The following is a 17,972-nucleotide window of genomic DNA, read 5'->3' as shown; positions in this document are numbered from 1 at the left end:
GAATTCCAATCTACCTGCACATGGCGAATAAATGTTTTATTCTATAGGCATTCTAGGCATACAGATCCCCTCAGCCATACAGGTGATCGGAGGGCACAGGACGGTGGTAGAGGGCCAGGATGTGGACCTTCCCTGCCAACTGATGGACTCCCAGGAGGACCTGACTCAAATCACCTGGCAGAAGAAGACCCGTGAAGACCCAGTGAACCACAACTTCTACCTAATCTCACCCAGAGTTGGGTCTAGGCCTGTCAATGGGAGGCAAGATCAATTCCTGTTTATTGGGAGCTTAGCAGACAACAATGGATTTATACAGTTAAGCCGTGTGAGACTGCTTGATGAGGGGACCTACACGTGTATCTTCACTCTGTTTCCCAGTGGACCACACAGGACTGAGATACCTTTGACTGTCCTAGGTATGGACTTAAGTCTAGTCTAAAGTGTGTATGTGTGTGTGTGTGTGTGTGTGTGTGTGTGTGTTTGCGTGTGTCAGGTGAAGGGTAATATGTTTGGCTTGTTCTCTAATAAGGAAGTACTGAGGGTGACCAGTTAATTCCCATGATACTCAGATGACTGGTGACTCATGCTTGGCTCTTGTTATGGACCCACACCAATAACTGTCAACACTGTATGCATGGGAATTAACTGGTCATTTGTAATTTCTTTAAATCACAATAACTAGTCTACTTTAGTGGCTTTCTCAAAAGGTTCCCTGTAGAAAATGTTCAATGTTAACCGCTGAGAAACTATTTCAGCTTCTGTTAACCATGTGACTGCTTAAGCATTTGGTCCCCTCAGTGACCCTATACTCTGCTAATACACAACTCTAGGTTTGACCAGTGTAAATACAGTATACCTCGCTACATAAAGGTTGAAGAAGTGTCCTCTGTTCTAAAACTGCAGTCTTGAAGATTCATCATGTCAAATCTTTAGAGCTACAGTTTTAGCTTAACAAATTGCAAGCGAAAATTATTTTCAATCAGTGCATATGCCTACTGTATACTATGTGTATAGTTACCATAGATATTAAAGCGCAGCGTTTGGCTGCAACATAAATGTAGGACCAGTGAGCAATCCTATCACTTTGTTACCTGTGTTTATGTTTGTTTACATCCCGTAGTGCCTCCGGTCATGAGTGTTACCGTCGATGCCCCCCCTGTCGTGGGGCATAAGGAGGTTACCGTGGCGACCTGCGAGGCTGCAAACGCCAAGCCTGCAGCTGAGGTCAGGTGGGAGACGGGGGCGTTGGGCCCTCGGTTGAGGACGGTCACCAACTCCACCCAGCATCAAAACGGTACCACAACGGTCATCAGTCACTTGCTGGGGCTGCCAACCAGAGATGCCCACCAGCAGCTGGTACAGTGTGTGGTCACCCAGTCTGCCCTGGAGAGAGAGGACTCTGCCCTACAAGCTAAACATAGCATGTGAGTGTTCAGTTTTAGATTAACATTACCCAACATCATATTACTCTATAGTCGGATTCACTGTCACCTTACCAATAACACACTAGTGCATACTACTGTAGCTACCCAACCACATAGATGAACAGTCAGTATTACAGTACATACTACTTCATAGTACATGCATCTGCTATAACATGCAGTAGTATGTTATAGGTTTGAAAAATTCCAGGAATATTCAAAGTTGGAAAGTTTCCATGGCAATTAACGGGAATTTATGGGAATTAATGGGAATTAACGGGAATAAACTGGGAATTTTGGGGTTATTTATACCAACTGTATTTACCTTGTCATAAACAGACATAAATATAAACATTGTGTTTTGTCATAAGCAGACATGCAGGCAAACATGTCTAATAAAAAAATTAAAAATTAAAATTTTTGCTTAATCTATTTGTGAGTAGAACTTGAATGTATTCTACAGGCCTCTTAGTGTGCAGGATGCTAGGAATTAGCTGTGCATTGAATGGAAGAATGCACTGCACATGTGAAGGATGAATGCACAGTATGAAACTCAAATGAATTTTCATAAAATCAGGTTGTTTTAACCAAGATCATTCTGCAAACTCTAGAATTGCATTGTATGTTTTTTCCCCAACTAGGCTACATATAAGTTCGCTGTTATAGGGGTCCATGGTGGTGTAGTGGTCTAATGCATTGTGTTCCGGTGTAGCTAAAATAAATATATAAAATAAAATAAAAAGTTGTTGAAAAAAAGCTGTTTTAGGCTACAAAAAGGTCAACATTTCCAAAATTCCTGAGCTTAACTTCCCAAAATTCCTGAGCTTAACTTCCCCTTTGCAACCCTGGTATGTTCTTAGTTAACAACAGAGACCCATTGTATTTATTTTGTATGAAAGTACAGATTGTAAACTTTAAACTGGTGTTTGTTATATTGAGTGATATGTATGCATATTCCGTATCTGCATTTCCAGCCTTTGCTGTAATTTTTCACCAGACACCAAATTAAATTATCTATCAAGAGTCAAAAATAGACCTGTGTCAGGCTCCTTAAAACAATGTTTGTCCATGACATCAAGCAACATAAACTTGCTCCAGTGTGCAAGGTTCAGAACATCCTTGCAGTCATCTGTTTTGGGTTACACTCCGGCAATCTCTTACTATACTGTATGCATGACTATCTGTTTCTGATAATGTAACTGCATCTCTTTCTCTCTCTCTTTCACTCTCCACCCTCTCTCTCTCTCTCTCTCTCTCCCTCCCTTCCTCCCTCCCTCTGCCCCCTTCCCCCCGCCCTCTCTCTCTCTCTTTCTCTCTCTCGTTCCTCTCAGATCCACCTTTGTCTGTGAACATCAGTAAAACTTCCCCACAGGTGTTCAACTGTGTTTCAGATGGTAATCCCTCACCCCTCTACACCTGGAACAGGTACTAACTAGTTCTGTCTGTACTGTATGTGGGTCAGTGACAAATAAGGGTGGGAAAGATGAAGAAAAAAAAAAAATGGGGAAAATACTTAAAAGCATGTATCAGGTGTGTTAATATGTGTATTTTGTATTTATGTTGGTTTTATGTCATTTGAAATTGCATTTGCACTTTGCGTTTCAAAATATCAAGTGGTGTAACCAGAGAAAAGTGGTAAATATTCAATATTTTATCAACCTAGAGTGTATGTAGGTGTACTCATAATAATAATCAATTGCAACATGTTACCTAAGAATAGATTTTATCAGGGTGATCTCAATTTTTTATATTTCACCAGTTTTGCAACATCGAGCAGGTCATATGGTATGCTGAAAACACCTTGGTTTTTGTTATAATCTATGGAAATGTATGTCAAAATGGCTAAAACATGTTGTTACACTACAGTAGAATATAATGCTTAAATAGGAATATGAATATAATTAATATTCCTGTATAATTTCATATTTTCATGAACAAACACGGGTTACACCATTTGACACAACCCAGTGTCAATTGGTGTAACCATCCACATTTAAAACATTTATTATATTGTATTAATGATGAAATGGCAGACAAGTATCTGACTTATAAGGCAGGCCATCTCTGAGTTTCAACACAACATAGAATGTCTGGCCAAATAACAAGTAGGCTATGATGTAAATGACAATTCCCCTTTTCTCAAAAGAATACTTGGAAAATAAATAAAACTGACTAATAAACTAAACATTTCTTCTTAAGATGGCTAGTTGTCCTTGTGTGTCCTTGTTTGACATTTACTTTAAAAATCAAATTTGTCGGGCATTTACATGGACACCCATGAAAGCTAGCTAGTTTACCTAGCTACTTTGGAACATACTTGTTAAAGTAAATACTTGTTTTTATGATAAAGATCAATAATCAATGTTTTTCACTGGTTACACCATTTTCCACTGGTTATACCATTTGACATGCAAACCTAATCATACCCTAAAATGTCAAATTATCTCAATATTTCTAAGAGTTACTTACCTTGACATGCAACCATGAAGAGCAGAGAGGGGTCCTTCTCTGTGATACATTCCCCAACAAAATTGTCTTCTTGTAAAGAAAAAAAAACTCCTTATATGGTGGTTACACCATCTAGACACTTTATTATTATGATTATTTATAATATCCAGAACAATATTGTTCCACTTCTTTTATTAACTTTAAAATAGTTCTTATGTAAGATTATGCCAAACTAGTTTACTGTATATGTTGTTGTTTTTTAGTCTTTAAGCTCTTTTGAGCAATTTAAATTTTTCTGTACTCAGTTTTTATGGTTACACGACATTTTTGCCATTTTTACTCAATTTTATCGAAATGAATTAAAACTTTTTCTTTACGTTTATTTTCAAATTTTAACCTAAAAAATTTAAACATAACCAAAGGGACACAAAAAAACAAGAGCCACGTCTTTGACCCATGTGTACATTAACTAAGCATCTTTCTCAGTGTGCTTTTGGAAAAGTAGAGTAACTGACACTCTTCTCTCAAACACATTCTCACACATTTAACAATTCCACAAACCGGTTAGCAACACTTAGCACCTCTTTGCACAAGTAAAATAACTTTAGGCGCTGTCAGTTTGCTTAATCAAAGTAGTATGGGTTCTCATCTACTGCACTGGAACTGTAGTTTTCTGCTGCACTGGAACTGTAGTTTACTGCTGCACTGGAACTGTAGTTTTCTGCTGCTCTGGAACTGTAGTTTTCTGCTGCTCTGGAACTGTAGTTTTCTGCTGCTCTGGAACTGTAGTTTTGGGGGTTGTTGAAGTAAACAGAGCAGACTTGACCCATCAGACTGCTGGTCAAGTTCTGTGTCATCCGTATTGTATTGTAGTGTGGAAACACACACACACACACATTTACCAGTTCTACAAACCAGTTCTACACTAAATTAGCGCTAGATTAGATTCTCTCTATTTGTGTATGATACATTTTTTTCTGTACTCTGCTACTGTATTATTGTATTGTTTGTAAGCAGGGCCTGCCTGCCTACCTAGTATTGTGCTTAGTCAGAGAATGGCTTATGATCTCTATTGTGCTGGTAGTTCATAGACTTGGTGCGCAAGTAAAGAAAGTAGACTTAAAGGATAAGGACACTGAATTTCATGTTTAGCCCTATTCCTGGCTTCCCTGGCATGTATCTGACTAGTACAGGTTAAACAGTACTAATTTCACCGAACATACAACAGCCATCCCTTCACGCTGTAAACCTCAACAAAAAAAAAATCATCCGAATCCAAATTTCGTGGAGGTTTACAGCGTGAAGGGATTGCTGTTGTATGTTCGGTGAAATTAGTACTGTTTACAAGTTACTGTTGTTTCGAAGTAGAGGCAAAAGGACCTATGGTGTTTACAGGACGACTTCAGAGATTGGTAAGCATAAACCATGTAATTCCTGAACTTGAAATCCACATTTATCATACTTTTTGATATATATTTGATAGTGATTTGATTTTGATAGTGTGACCATAGCTAGCGACGAGCCAGGGTGCGCGCGCTGACATTATTGACACAGAACTCTGTACTGTACAAAACATAAATATTTTAACCTGTACTAGTCAGATAGATGCCAGGGAAGCCAGGAATAGGGCTAAACATGAAATTCAGTGTCCTTAATCTTTAACATTTCAGATCACACTCACACAATCTCTTTCTCTCTCTCTCTCTCTGTCTCACACATACTGATCTCTTCTGTAACCCCACTCCTCTACTGCAGAGTGGGTCATCCATGGCCGCCTTCTGCAGTAAGAGAGGGAGACAGTCTGACCCTCGACCTCACCTCTGATCTCAACGGCCTATATGTGTGTGAGGCTTCCAACCTCTATGGAACATCTACAGCCTCTCTCTATGTTTACCTGGCCTCAGGTGAGATATCTCTCCATGCCCATACTACACACACACACACACTATGCTGGCTGGAATCTAAGAAGAGATGCTGCACTATGGTCTAATATCGGTGCTCACTAGAGTTAAATCGGTACTACCGGTATTCCCGGGACCCGTCCTTGGAACCATTTCTCATTTCCCGGGAAATGAACAGCGGGAAAATGGGAATTGCAATTTCAATAATAATTTGAATTAATAATTTGACCAAAAACCCATTGGCATGATCATCATGAGCTGCATGATATTATTGCAATCTCTGCACACAGTGCATGCGTAGTGACGTGCATGTCTATTTTCTGCACGACGTACCGTAGGCTACCGCAGGCCAGATTTAATTTTTATAGACAGGATTAGCCCAACTATTTCGATCTGTTCTTGAAATGATCTATTTTGCACGCGAGTCTGTTTTCTTATCATTAATGAGTAGGCTATTAGGCCTTTGAGTACTATGCGGGCCTGATTTTATTTTTCCTATTTAATTTCACAGGCTACTGTTAGGCGTACTTTATAAAAATACCTACCTCTGTTTTTCTCATATTATGGATGCCATGCAAACCTGTTTTTTTTATTTTTCGAGACATTTAATTGCAAAGGCTGTCCCAGTCGCTTTATAAAAAAGATGAAGATATTTGTGGTGAACTGTTCTACGAATGACTGCTTAATAAATATTCTGTAAACATTGAGCATTGAGTGATCATTTCGGAGCAGCGACCTCATGGTGAATTTAACAAATGAAATGTCTTAAGTTTGTGTATAACCAGGCCAGCTGTTAGTGCTTCCCTGCAGTCGGATCACGTAGGCTACATCCGAGCATTACTGAAGTAGAAGCTGCTAATTATTATTGCCATTTAAACTGCGTTTGTTTAGATGGCAAACAGCACACAAACACGCCTCTAGAGTCCAAGCTATTCTGCATGTAAACTTTATCTCAATATAGATTCTAGGTAAAAATTATTAGAGTTGTGTGCACTGTGTGCGCTCCACACCATAAAATGAGAATATATTTTCTCCCAGGAATACCGGGAAAGAGAGACACAAATCCCGGGAGGAAAAAAATGCAAATTTAGGGAAAAATATTTAACCCTAGTGCTCACCAGTGGCGGCTGTTGACTCAAAAAACTGAGGAGGACAGGAGGAAGAGAGGCGAACTGCCCATGGGCGCCGGGGGGCACTTTCCCTCAGTCAGTTATTATTTGAAATATCAGTTTTAAAGTGGATTTACAGTCAATTTTAGCAAATGAAAAACTGAATAACACTTTCTTTAACTACATGCAGCATTTATTTATCATATTCATGAAAAAATATTACAAAACAACAATAAAACATTGTAAGCAATAGTTGTTGTAATGGATTGTACTCTTCTCTAAAGAGAGAAAAGAATTGATATTGGTGAGGTGCTGGAGAGGTTAGGTGATATATGAAAAATGTTTTTGATAAGGGGACACTGATGTCATACCAGCAAGGCCGGATTGAGACAATGTGGACCCAGGGTCTTTGACCAAGTTTGGACCTACTCCCCCCCCCCCCCCCAAAAAAACACGTAATTTCACCAAGGTAGTCTAGCGCCTCTACACCTGTCACAGTGTTTCGCTTTTATTTTCTCCAGACAAAGTGCCTTTATTTTATCCAGTTATCCAGAAAAAGGCAGAACAGTCCGTCTGTCTGTATACTGTATAGGCCTATTTTCAAATAAAATTCAGTCGGTTACATTAAATGGCATCATACAAGCTCTCAACATATGCACACTTCCAACATAGCCATGAAGAAAACACAGACAGTGCCATTTCTAACAAGTAGGCCTACCCTCATCACACAATACACGCACACCAACGATTAACACGGCTACATAGGCTACTCAAAATAACACCACCGCATCATACAGTAGCCTAGTCTCTCTCCAGACTCAAATATTACGTTGAATCGCTGCGCTCTGCACACTACATAATAGAGTCTGTGCCACTTCACCATTCAAGCTGGTATTCTGAGGGCGTATCGACGGTTCAAAATGTAAAGAGTGATAGGCCGTAGCAGCAAATGAGAGATTAGCTCAGGTTAGAGGGGGGGGCATATCTATGGGTGGGAACGCCTGATTGCGAAAGTCATTACTGATTGGTTTCACAGGGATTTCTGCGAAACCATGAATTGCCAAGATTTGAGCACCAGATTTTGGCATGACATGTCCCAGACCCATAGAGACATCTGCAGCATGCAGTAACGTAGTTAGCGTAGCTTACGTAGTGCACAGCAAAAGAACTCTCATGGGTGTGACGTTGAGACTAACAGTAGCCTATTAGTCTACTCAAATTATAATTTTGTCTTTGGAATATGTAAATCCAAGTGGTCGACCAAACGGACCTAAACATGTAGCATGAGCATAAGATATTCACATTCTAAGCAGTTGGTGTGAGCTTTGATAAAAAAGAGCTTACCCACAGAAGCTTTTGCTTTTCAGGTCTGCAATAACATCACAGAATTCTTACCAACCATGGCCAATATAGGTTCCATGCATTGCTTGCTAACATAGCTAAATTAGCTATAAAATAAGTAGCTAGACTATTAGTTACCCTTACAAAAAAGCCTGCAGGAAGTCTAGCTAATGTTCGCCAGCTAAAATCTCTGCCTTATGGCTACTATGAATTGAGTCATTATATTACTTATTAACATTGAACACATAATAGACAATTGACTAATCCTTCCAATATCAGCTTTTTAAATAACCTAGATGTGGCAGCAGTAACGTTAGCACTCCTGGGCACAAGCTGCAGCTGTGCGGCGCTGCGGATGTCAGGGACGGGCCGCCGGTTGCAGCATTGTCAATATAAGTTCAGTACCCTAACGATTTTGGAATTTTGCTCAGGAGTTCAGCTTCTCAAACTTATTTTTCTTTATTTTCTTTTAGTGTTTCACATCCACTGGACATAGCTTCTGCTACTAGGCGAATAGTTCCGCGTTAGATCAGAACCGCAGATGGCTCAGCAGATCAGAAGCCAGTTCCCGCCCAGAACTACACTGTTGCTGCCAACCTACTTAACCAGCCAAACTAAAATTTAAAGGGGTCCACGTTTGCAAAACTAACTTTTCCATTGTTTTTGCATATACATTTGAGTCTCTGATGGGCCTACTAACACACAAAGTATGAAGTGAAACAACCCAGTCATTTTGTTGTGGTCAGCCGAAATGAAAATGGATCAAGCCTGGCTTATGTGTGTTGCGCGCTGGCTTGTTTCTTTGCGGGACTGGTAGGATGGTAATGTCTGATAAATAAAGATGGGTCTTGTCACCTGGACACATCAATTCCAATGCTTCCAATGCCAATCCAGCACAATGAGAGCGGGATAGCCAGTAAGCTCATGGGCTCACAACAACTAGCAGCTGCTTCCATAACATTAATGGTCAGTGGCTAAAGCAGTTACACTGATGATTCCTGTAATGTTAGCTATTTTGCTGCAATGGGTTCAACTTTTGTTTCTGGATAAAGGTCATGACTTGCTGTTTTGCACTTCCCATTAGGTGGTGAATAAGTAGACCCAGGACACAGTGGGATATTTTGGACATCTACTAGGATCTTGATTAGGAAAGTCCCGATACCGATCCCCGAATCGGATCGGGGCCGATCTAGGCCTTTTCAGCTGGATCGGTATCGGCCAATCCAATTTAATTTCAAGGCCGATCTATTTCATTTTTATTACTTAAAAATAATAGCCTAAATAAAACGGGTAAACACACATTATACCATGGCCTGGCTTAATACTCTTTTCTGATTGGCCAGCAGACGTGTGTTAAAACGCACATGTAGTTCGGCTGAAGTTTAATTACCGATCTAAATGAATGCACCGGCTTTGACAGCAACCCAAATGAGCTAATCCCATAGACTGCTGTACCATTGCTAGCTAGCCATGAACGAAGTGTTGGATACTGCATATTTGCTGTGCTCTTTGTTCTCTGGCCTCAACCACACCAGGCATCCCAGCATCAAAGCTGCAACAGAACAGAAGGGAGATTAAAATTAAAATTAAAAATTAAAATAATATATAATAATTAAAATAGTGCATTAAAATATTGGCCAAAAATAACATTTATATAAAAGCCTTTTTTGTGTCGCGTAGACATACAGTACATTTAATCTGCATAATAACATGATATGGTGGTGAATAAAAACAGTGGTCAGAGCAGATTCCTGGTGCCACAGCATAGGTGGTGTTGTAGTCCTATCCCCAACTGAAAATATTGATCTAGTGATTAGTCAACCCATTGCTAAATCACAAACTACTAAGCTATCCCATAGGAATGAGCCTATAACGATACCAGCTGGGCAAGCTGACTTTGCTAGCTACCTAACCTAGCCCTAATGATATTGTCCTGCTCGATTGCTGTGCAACATATCAACTGACCAGTTTTTAAATGTATTTCACAACACTGGTTATTCTACTCACGAGACAGTCCCAGTCAGCTGACGTTGCTTGCTGTGTGAATAGTTTAGCTACGTACGTTGTGAGGCAAGTGTTGGTGACAAGGACTAACTTGCTTGTAGTAGCTAACCTTAGCTAAAGCACTTTGAGAGAACGTGCACAGTATCTCCAACTCCTCGGGCCTTGAGTTAGGTAGCTAACACTAGCTAGTGTGTTAGCTAGCACTAGCTAAAGTTAGCTAGCTATCATTGGGCTTCATTTCCTGAACTTAGCTTTAGCTTAGCGTGCAGCCAGGTTATGGGTTACTGTTTACTTCAGATATTACTCTACATTTCAACTAGCCCTTTTCAGTCCCGTTGTCGCATTCCGCTCACTCATGCCCAGGGTTGGGAAGGTTACTTTTAAAAAGCAATCCCTTACAGTTACAAGTTACTTGTGAAAAATTGTAGTCAGTAACGTAATCCGATTACCACAATTTAAAAGTAAAGTAAGGGATTACTTTCAGTTACTTTTGGATTACTTTAAATAAAATGTACTGTGTATTTCACCAGAAATCCTACATTATTTATAATTTTTCTGTGTTCTAGAGCTGACAACATAGAACAGCAGTTGCCCAGCGCCTGCCCAGTTAGAGCAAGTGTTAATGCCAAGAGGTTAGGGTGCGTGTCATCTTGCCTTGGCTAGTTAATTGCAGTCTGCAAAACACGACGTTGCTAATGTAGCTAACGTTAGATGTAAACGTCGGAGCCAGCTCTAAACTCCAGCTCTAATGCATTCTAAGCAGCTGTGATTGACACTATTCAGCTACACAGCTTGTCAGTGGACACAGCCTTATATATTATGGATAAAGCACCCACTGACCAGTTTTCCCAGGCAGTTAGTTATAGCTCTTGAATAACACAGACAGGCGCTATTGAGTGAAAATAATCTGAATGGGCGCTTAGGTCTGGTTTTCTAGTTGAACATTAGTGCTCTACTGTAGAAGTCTACTACTAGCTAATTTAGCTGTCAGTGGAAGTAAGGTTAACGTTAGCTACCCTAACGTTTGACATTAGCTAACGTTAACTTACCGGCAAATGCTTTTTCAGGTTGGACATTGAGTCCTTGGCCGTCGAGAGGGTTTTGTTGGCTGGGAGGCATAGTTTACACTGTGCTGTAATATTGTTGTGGTTCTGTGACAGGTAAATAAAAAAAATGCTGGTATTTCCAGGATTTTAATGCACATTGCGGTATTTCTGCCATGATGCCCGTGCTGCTTGCTGTCTGTCTGGCAGCTGTGGTCCAACGAGCACATCAGTGGGAATCTTGTTTGTGCGCTGCGTGTAATTGGTATTACTAGCCTACTTCTTTCTTCTTCTTTTTTTAAAGCTATTTTGTAAAACTGATGAGGAGGCGAGGGGTGGTTGTAATCACGCCTGTAATCCCCGTTACTATGCAAATGTAACAGTTATCTAGATTACATATTTTAAATTGTACTGTAACAGATTACAGTTACTGTTTTTTTGTAATCTGATTACGTAACGGCGTTACATGTAATCCGTTACTCCCCAACCCTGCTCATGCCAGACAACAGTCCTTTGCTGGTCCATTCACTTTGCCGTCAAAATAAATCGGTGTCGGCCTAGTTAGGAGAGGCGCTTATATTTACAAGTGTCAGATAAACATGAAACTTCACTTCGCTGGGTTTTGAAGCCTCGGCGCTACCGATAAATAACTTATTTAGACTCGTTCTGTCTGAGTGAAATTATTTTCCGAGGTAGTCTTCTTCTGTGGTGGTGGCGGTGCTTTGAAGCTTCAACCCAGCATTTGTTAAAATAGACACTTTTGCTTAGGTAAGTGGGCTACATTCAACCAGACATTCCAGTGAAACCAGGTAGTCAAAATAAGTTACCTGATATAAAATGGGCACCGCAAACGCAGCATTTTTGATGATGTCCTCAGTCCAGTCCGTACCATGGATGTATTGGTCCATACGCTTAATAATGGCGATTTCGTCTGTCTTCCTCTGCTACTGTTTCAAGAATGTGCGCGCATACTTGTGCTGACTAGGCTGTAAAAGGGTCTATAATTAACAAATATGACCCACGCTCGTTACATAACTTCTACAACATCCATTGACAAAAAATGTCATGGTACCTTGGTATGTCCACACCAAGGTTTAAACTCACAACCTTTGTGGTGATAGGCAGCGCACTATCCACTTGGCCACCGCTGACCTGGGAAATCTGTGGAGTCTTATCCCACTTTTCTCCCCTCTCCCCCAACGAGGTCCTCAACCTTGTAACATGTAACCGCCCCAACACGTGCTCTCTAGACCCTGTTCCCTCAACTCTCTCCTTTTTTCCCTCTACACTACACCACTGGGCTCTGTCATTCGCTCGCATGGTTTCTACTATCACTGCTATGCCGATGACACCCAACTGGTCCTGTCATTTCCCCTTTCTGATACACAAGTGGCGATACGCATAGCTGGGTGCTTGGCTGACATCTTGGAGTGGATGATGACATATCACCTCAAGCTCAATCTGGACAAGACTGAGCTGCTGTTCCTCCTGGGGAATGGCTGCCCGCACTGGGACCTGGACATCACCATTGAAGACACAGTGGTGACGCCGACGGACTGCAAGGAATATGAATGTGACCCTGGATGACCAACTGTCATTCTCCGCACTTATCACATCCGTCACACGCTCCTTTAGATTCATGCTCTACAACATCAGGAGGATTCGCCCTTTACTCACTGATGAAACGGCGCAGGTGCTCATCCAGGCCCTGGTCATCTACCACCTGGACAACTGCAACTCTCTCCTTGCTGGGGCCCCGACGTCAGCCATTAAACCCCTGGAACTTGTCTAGAAAGCTGCTGCTCGCCTAGTGTTCAACCACCCCAAGTTTTCCCACACAACTTCCCTTCTCTGTTCCCTACACTGGCTCCCTGTAGCGGCTCGCATCCAGTTCAAAACTCTGGCGCTAGCCTACAGGGCAATGAAAGGAACAGCCCCCTCCTACCTCCAGGCCATGGTCAAACCCTACACATCCTCCCGACCGCTACGCTCTGTTACCTCGGGGCGACTGGTTGCCCCGTCACTCCGAGGCCCCTGCGGTCGATGGACACAGTCACGGCTCTTCTCTGTCCTGGCCCCACAGTGGTGGAACGAACTGCCCACTCACGTCAGGACAGCAGCGTTGTAGTACTGCCCATCTTTCGTTGTAGGCTCAAAACCCATCTCTTCAAGAAGTACTACAACGATCCTCCCTCTTAAGCACCTATTGTATTTGAGATTGCAATTCTTGCACTTTGCTTTCAGCACTAGATTATGCTCTTAGTCACTTGTTTTAGAAAGGAGATGCACTTGTGAGTTCTGGCAAGTAGTAGTACTGTTACGGCTCGCATGCCCTCGCCTCCAAAACCGTCTCCCTCTCTCCCCTCTGGGCCCGCTGCGCGCTCGGGGCGTCCTACGCGCTCTACCGCACGTCGCATCAGCCCGGGCATACAACGCTCTGGCTCTCCGGAGTTTCCCCCCACTGCCGGGCGTTCCCCGTCTCCGGCCAGCTCCGCGGACTCGGCAGTCTCCTCCCTCTCCGGTGACGAAGAATCGGATCCCGACATGCCCAGCACATCGGCCCGTGCGCAAAGACAAGAACGGCGCGCTCGTCTCCGACGATGACGCTGGCGCGGCTCTACTCACCGGGTTCCAATTATCATCACCACACCTGTCCCTCGTTCTGCAATCACCTTCAACCTCTACAAGAACCTGGTCTACACTCCACTCATCGCCAGATCTTACCATAATACTCTTGTGGTAAAGTATAGCCTAGCCTACAATCTCCTTACCCGTATTTTGTAGTGTTTTTTCCCGTTCCCCGTTTGTGATTACTCTCACTCACCCTGCCTCCCCTCCTCATCTCTCCAGTTCCTGCCTGACCCACGTCTGTACGATTACCCCGCTCCTGCCTGACCATCGCCTGTACGACAACCCCGCTCCTGCCTGAACATCGCCTGTACGACAACGCTCCTGCCTGACCATCGCCTGTACGACAACCCCGCTCCTGCCTGAACATCGCCTGTACGACAACCCCGCTCCTGCCTGACCATCGCCTGTACGACAACCCCGCTCCTGCCTGACCATCGCCTGTACGACAACCCCGCTCCTGCCTGACCATCGCCTGTACGACTACCACGCTCCTGCCTGACCATCGGCTGTACGACTACCACATCCCCCTTTTTGATCTTATTAAATCGCCCCTCCGGGCTTTACCGTTCCTTGCCTCCTCCTTTCCTGTTGCGCCTGGGTCCCAAAACCAAACCCTCACAGTAAGATCTGGCCAGTTTGGACCCAGCCAACATGGAGGAGAGACCTGCACCTCCCGGACTACTCCAAGCCCTCCCACGGACCCAAGCTGAGCAACTGCAGCAGGTATCCGCCCAACAGCACGCCCAGGACGAGCGACTGAGGGGCCTCGCTACTCTGGTCTGCACCCTGTCCGACCAGGTCACCGCGGTCAGTGCCCGCCTGGCTCCGTTCCTGAACCCCACCGCTCCACCAAACCGGGAGCCCCATCTCGCCTCCCCGGCCCTCTACGACGGGACGTTCACCCTCTGCCGGGAGTTCCTCATGCAGTGTGAGTACGTGTTTGACCTCCAGCCAAGCATGTACTCCACTGCGTCGGCTCGGATAGCCTACATTGCCAACCTGACCACGGGACGGGCTCGCCGTTGGGTCATGGCGGGTCGCGAGGGCGCAGCTGCCTACATGCAGGACTACACTGCCTTCGTGGCAGAATTCAGGACTGTGTTCGACCACGACGTCCACGGACAGGACGCGGACGCTGCTCTCTCCGCCCTCACCCAGGGTTCCAGCTCAGTAGCGGACAACGCCACGGAGTTCCGCATCCTCGCTGCCCGTTGCTCCTGGAACGAGTCTGCCCTATACAGCGCCTTCCGACGGGGTCTGGGGGACGCCATGAAGGACAGCCTGGCTGGAGGAGACAGACCAGCGACCCTGAACCAACTCGTCTCCCTCTCCATAGCCATAGACGAGCGCCACCGGGAACGCAGGCGCGAGCGGGCGCACCAACACCACAGCGCACCCAGACCGTCTCCGCCTCCCTCTGCCGGTCTCTCTCGGCCTGCCCCGGCCTCCCTCGCCCCCCCAAACACCGCTGGAGAGGAACCCATGCAACTGGGTTGGACCCGACTGACCCCTGCAGAGCGTGAGCACCGGGAACAGAACGGACTATGCATATACTGCGCTAGCCCAGCGCACGCCGTCGACTCCTGTTCCTCTGCACCTCCCAGGGCGGCAAAAAGAGTAGGCTCACTCGCCAGGGGGTACCGAGTAAGCCGGCTCATCCATCCTCTATCCCGGACCCGTGCCGCCAGGTTCACTGTCACCCTCGCCTGGCAGGGGCACACGCTCTCCGTCCCTGTCCTCATCGACTCCGGTGCCGACGAGAACTTCGTGGACGTCAAGTTCGCCCACAAAGCGGCGCTCCCTCTCTCCCCTCTGGAGAGGCCCCTCTCGGCTTTCGCCCTGGATGGCCATCCCATGGGTCCCATCACGCACCGGACCCTGCCCCTCACTCTCACAGTCTCGGGTAACCACGTGGAGAACGTCCGCCCCTTCGTCATCCACTCTCCCGACGCTCCGTTCATCTTAGGGAGGCCCTGGCTGGAACTCCATACCCCTCATGTCTGCTGGAGCTCGGGGCGCATCCTCAGCTGGAGCACCACCTGCCACGCCCGCTGCCTCCGAGCTGCTCAGACCTCCACTCGGGTTGACCGGCCCCGTCCCGCTCCTCCTGACCTCTCCACGGTCCCTTTGATGTACCACGACCTCGGGGAGGCCTTCAGTAAGGAGCGCGCCCGCACACTTCCCCCTCATCGACCCTACGACTGCGCCATCGAGCTCCACCCTGGCGCCCCTCTCCCAGCCAGTCGTCTCTACAACCTCTCCCTCCCGGAGAAAGCTGCCATGGACACCTACATCTCCGAGTGCTTGGCCGAGGGCCTCATCCGACCATCTCGTTCCCAGGTGGCAGCGGGGTTCTTCTTTGTAAAGAAGAAGGGTGGAGACCTGAGGCCGTGCATCGACTACAGGCTGCTCAACAACATCACGGTGAAGAATAAATACCCACTCCCCCTCATGAGCTCCAATTTTGAACCCCTCACCGGTGCCACCATCTTCACCAAGTTGGACCTCAGAAACGCTTATCACCTGGTGCGTATCCGTGAGGGGGACGAATGGAAGACCGCCTTCAAGACCTCCCGTGGCCACTACGAATACCTCGTCATGCCCTTCGGCCTCACCAACGCCCCCGCCGTCTTCCAGGCCCTGATGAACGACGTGCTCAGGGACATGCTGGACGTATTTGTGGTTCTCTACCTGGACGACATCCTTGTGTTCTCCAGGAGCGCTGAGGAGCACGTCCAACACGTCCGCATGGTAATCCAGCGTCTCCGGGAGAACCGCCTATACATCAAGGCGGAGAAGTGCACCTTTCACTCCGCGTCAGTGGAGTTCCTGGGGCTCATTGTGGAGGGAGGCCTGACGCGACCCGACCCCCGCAAAATCAAGACCGTGGTCGAATGGCCTCAACCCTCTACCCGGAGGCAACTCCAGAGCTTCCTTGGCTTCGCTAACTTTTACCGCCGTTTCATACGGGACTACAGCCGGGTAGTAGCTCCCCTCACCCACCTCACCTCATCCCTGCGTCCGTTCATCTGGACACCGGCTGCCAGCGCCGCCTTCTCTGCGCTCAAGGAGCGCTTCACCACCGCTCCGGTCCTTCTCCATCCTGACCCCTCCAGGCAGTTCGTGGTCGAGGTTGACGCATCGGACACCGGCATCGGTGCTGTTCTGTCCCAGCGGTCAGTGGAGGACCAGAAGTTGCACCCCTGTGCCTTCCTCTCCCGCCGGTTCACCCCGGCTGAGGTGAATTACGACATCGGGAACAGGGAGTTGTTGGCGGTGGTGGGGGCCTTGGAGGAGTGGCGCCATTGGCTTGAGGGCGCGGAACACACCACCCTCGTCTGGTCGGACCACAAGAACCTGACCTTCATCCGGGCGGCCAAGCGCCTCAACTCCCGCCAGGCGCGGTGGTCGCAGTTCCTAGGGAGGTTCGACTTTACCCTCACCTTCCGGCCCGGCTCCCGCAACGCCAAGGCCGATGCGCTGTCCCGCCTCCACGCGCCCGAGGCGCCCCCCGCGGAGCCTGAGACCATCCTGCCGACCTCGCGTGTCGTAGGGGTGATCACTATGAACATTGAGGCGGTGGTGAGGCAGGCCCAACGCGCCCAACCCAGTCCGGCCAACGTTCCTCCTCGCCGGCTCTTCGTGCCGGACTCGGTCCGGTCCCGGGTGCTCCAGTGGGGCCATGCCAGCCGGTTTGCGTGCCATCCCGGGGTTCACCGCACCCTCTCCTTCCTGAGCCGACGGTTCTGGTGGCCCTCCATGAGGTCCGACGTCCGGGAGTTTGTGGTCGCCTGTCCCGTCTGCTCCCGCAGCAAGGCGTCCCACCAGCCCCCGGCTGGCCTCCTGCGTCCTCTCCCGGTCCCCAGCCGTCCCTGGTCCCACATCGCCCTGGACTTCATCACCGGTCTTCCCCCCTCCAGGGGCAACACGGTCATCCTCACCGTGGTGGACCGGTTCTCCAAGGCGGTCCATCTGGTGGCGCTCCCCAAGCTCCCGACCTCTGCGGAGACAGCTGAGCTCCTCGTCCAGCATGTCTACCGGCTCCACGGTCTCCCCGGAGACATTGTCTCGGAC

The 17,972-nt window shown here is 46.6% G+C and overlaps 1 protein-coding gene across 1 annotated transcript in view; it reads left to right on the top strand.

Moving 5' to 3' along the window:
• Window positions 1-17,972, top strand: part of LOC311313554 (hemicentin-1-like) — a 58,633-nt gene that overhangs the window by 35,580 nt on the left and 5,081 nt on the right. Inside the window, exons 6-8 of the mRNA XM_084443702.1 lie at window positions 48-416; window positions 1,121-1,424; window positions 2,753-2,846. Of these exons, the coding sequence (XP_084299828.1) occupies window positions 48-416; window positions 1,121-1,424; window positions 2,753-2,780 (701 nt within the window). The 3' untranslated portion in view covers window positions 2,781-2,846. The remainder of the gene's footprint in view (window positions 1-47; window positions 417-1,120; window positions 1,425-2,752; window positions 2,847-17,972) is intronic.

Source organism: Borostomias antarcticus (assembly GCF_949987555.1).
Source record: "Borostomias antarcticus genome assembly, chromosome: 9".
Classification (NCBI taxonomy): Eukaryota; Metazoa; Chordata; class Actinopteri; order Stomiiformes; family Stomiidae; genus Borostomias; species Borostomias antarcticus.
The sequence above is the reverse complement of the archived record's forward strand: the minus strand, read 5'-3'. Positions and strand labels throughout refer to the sequence as shown.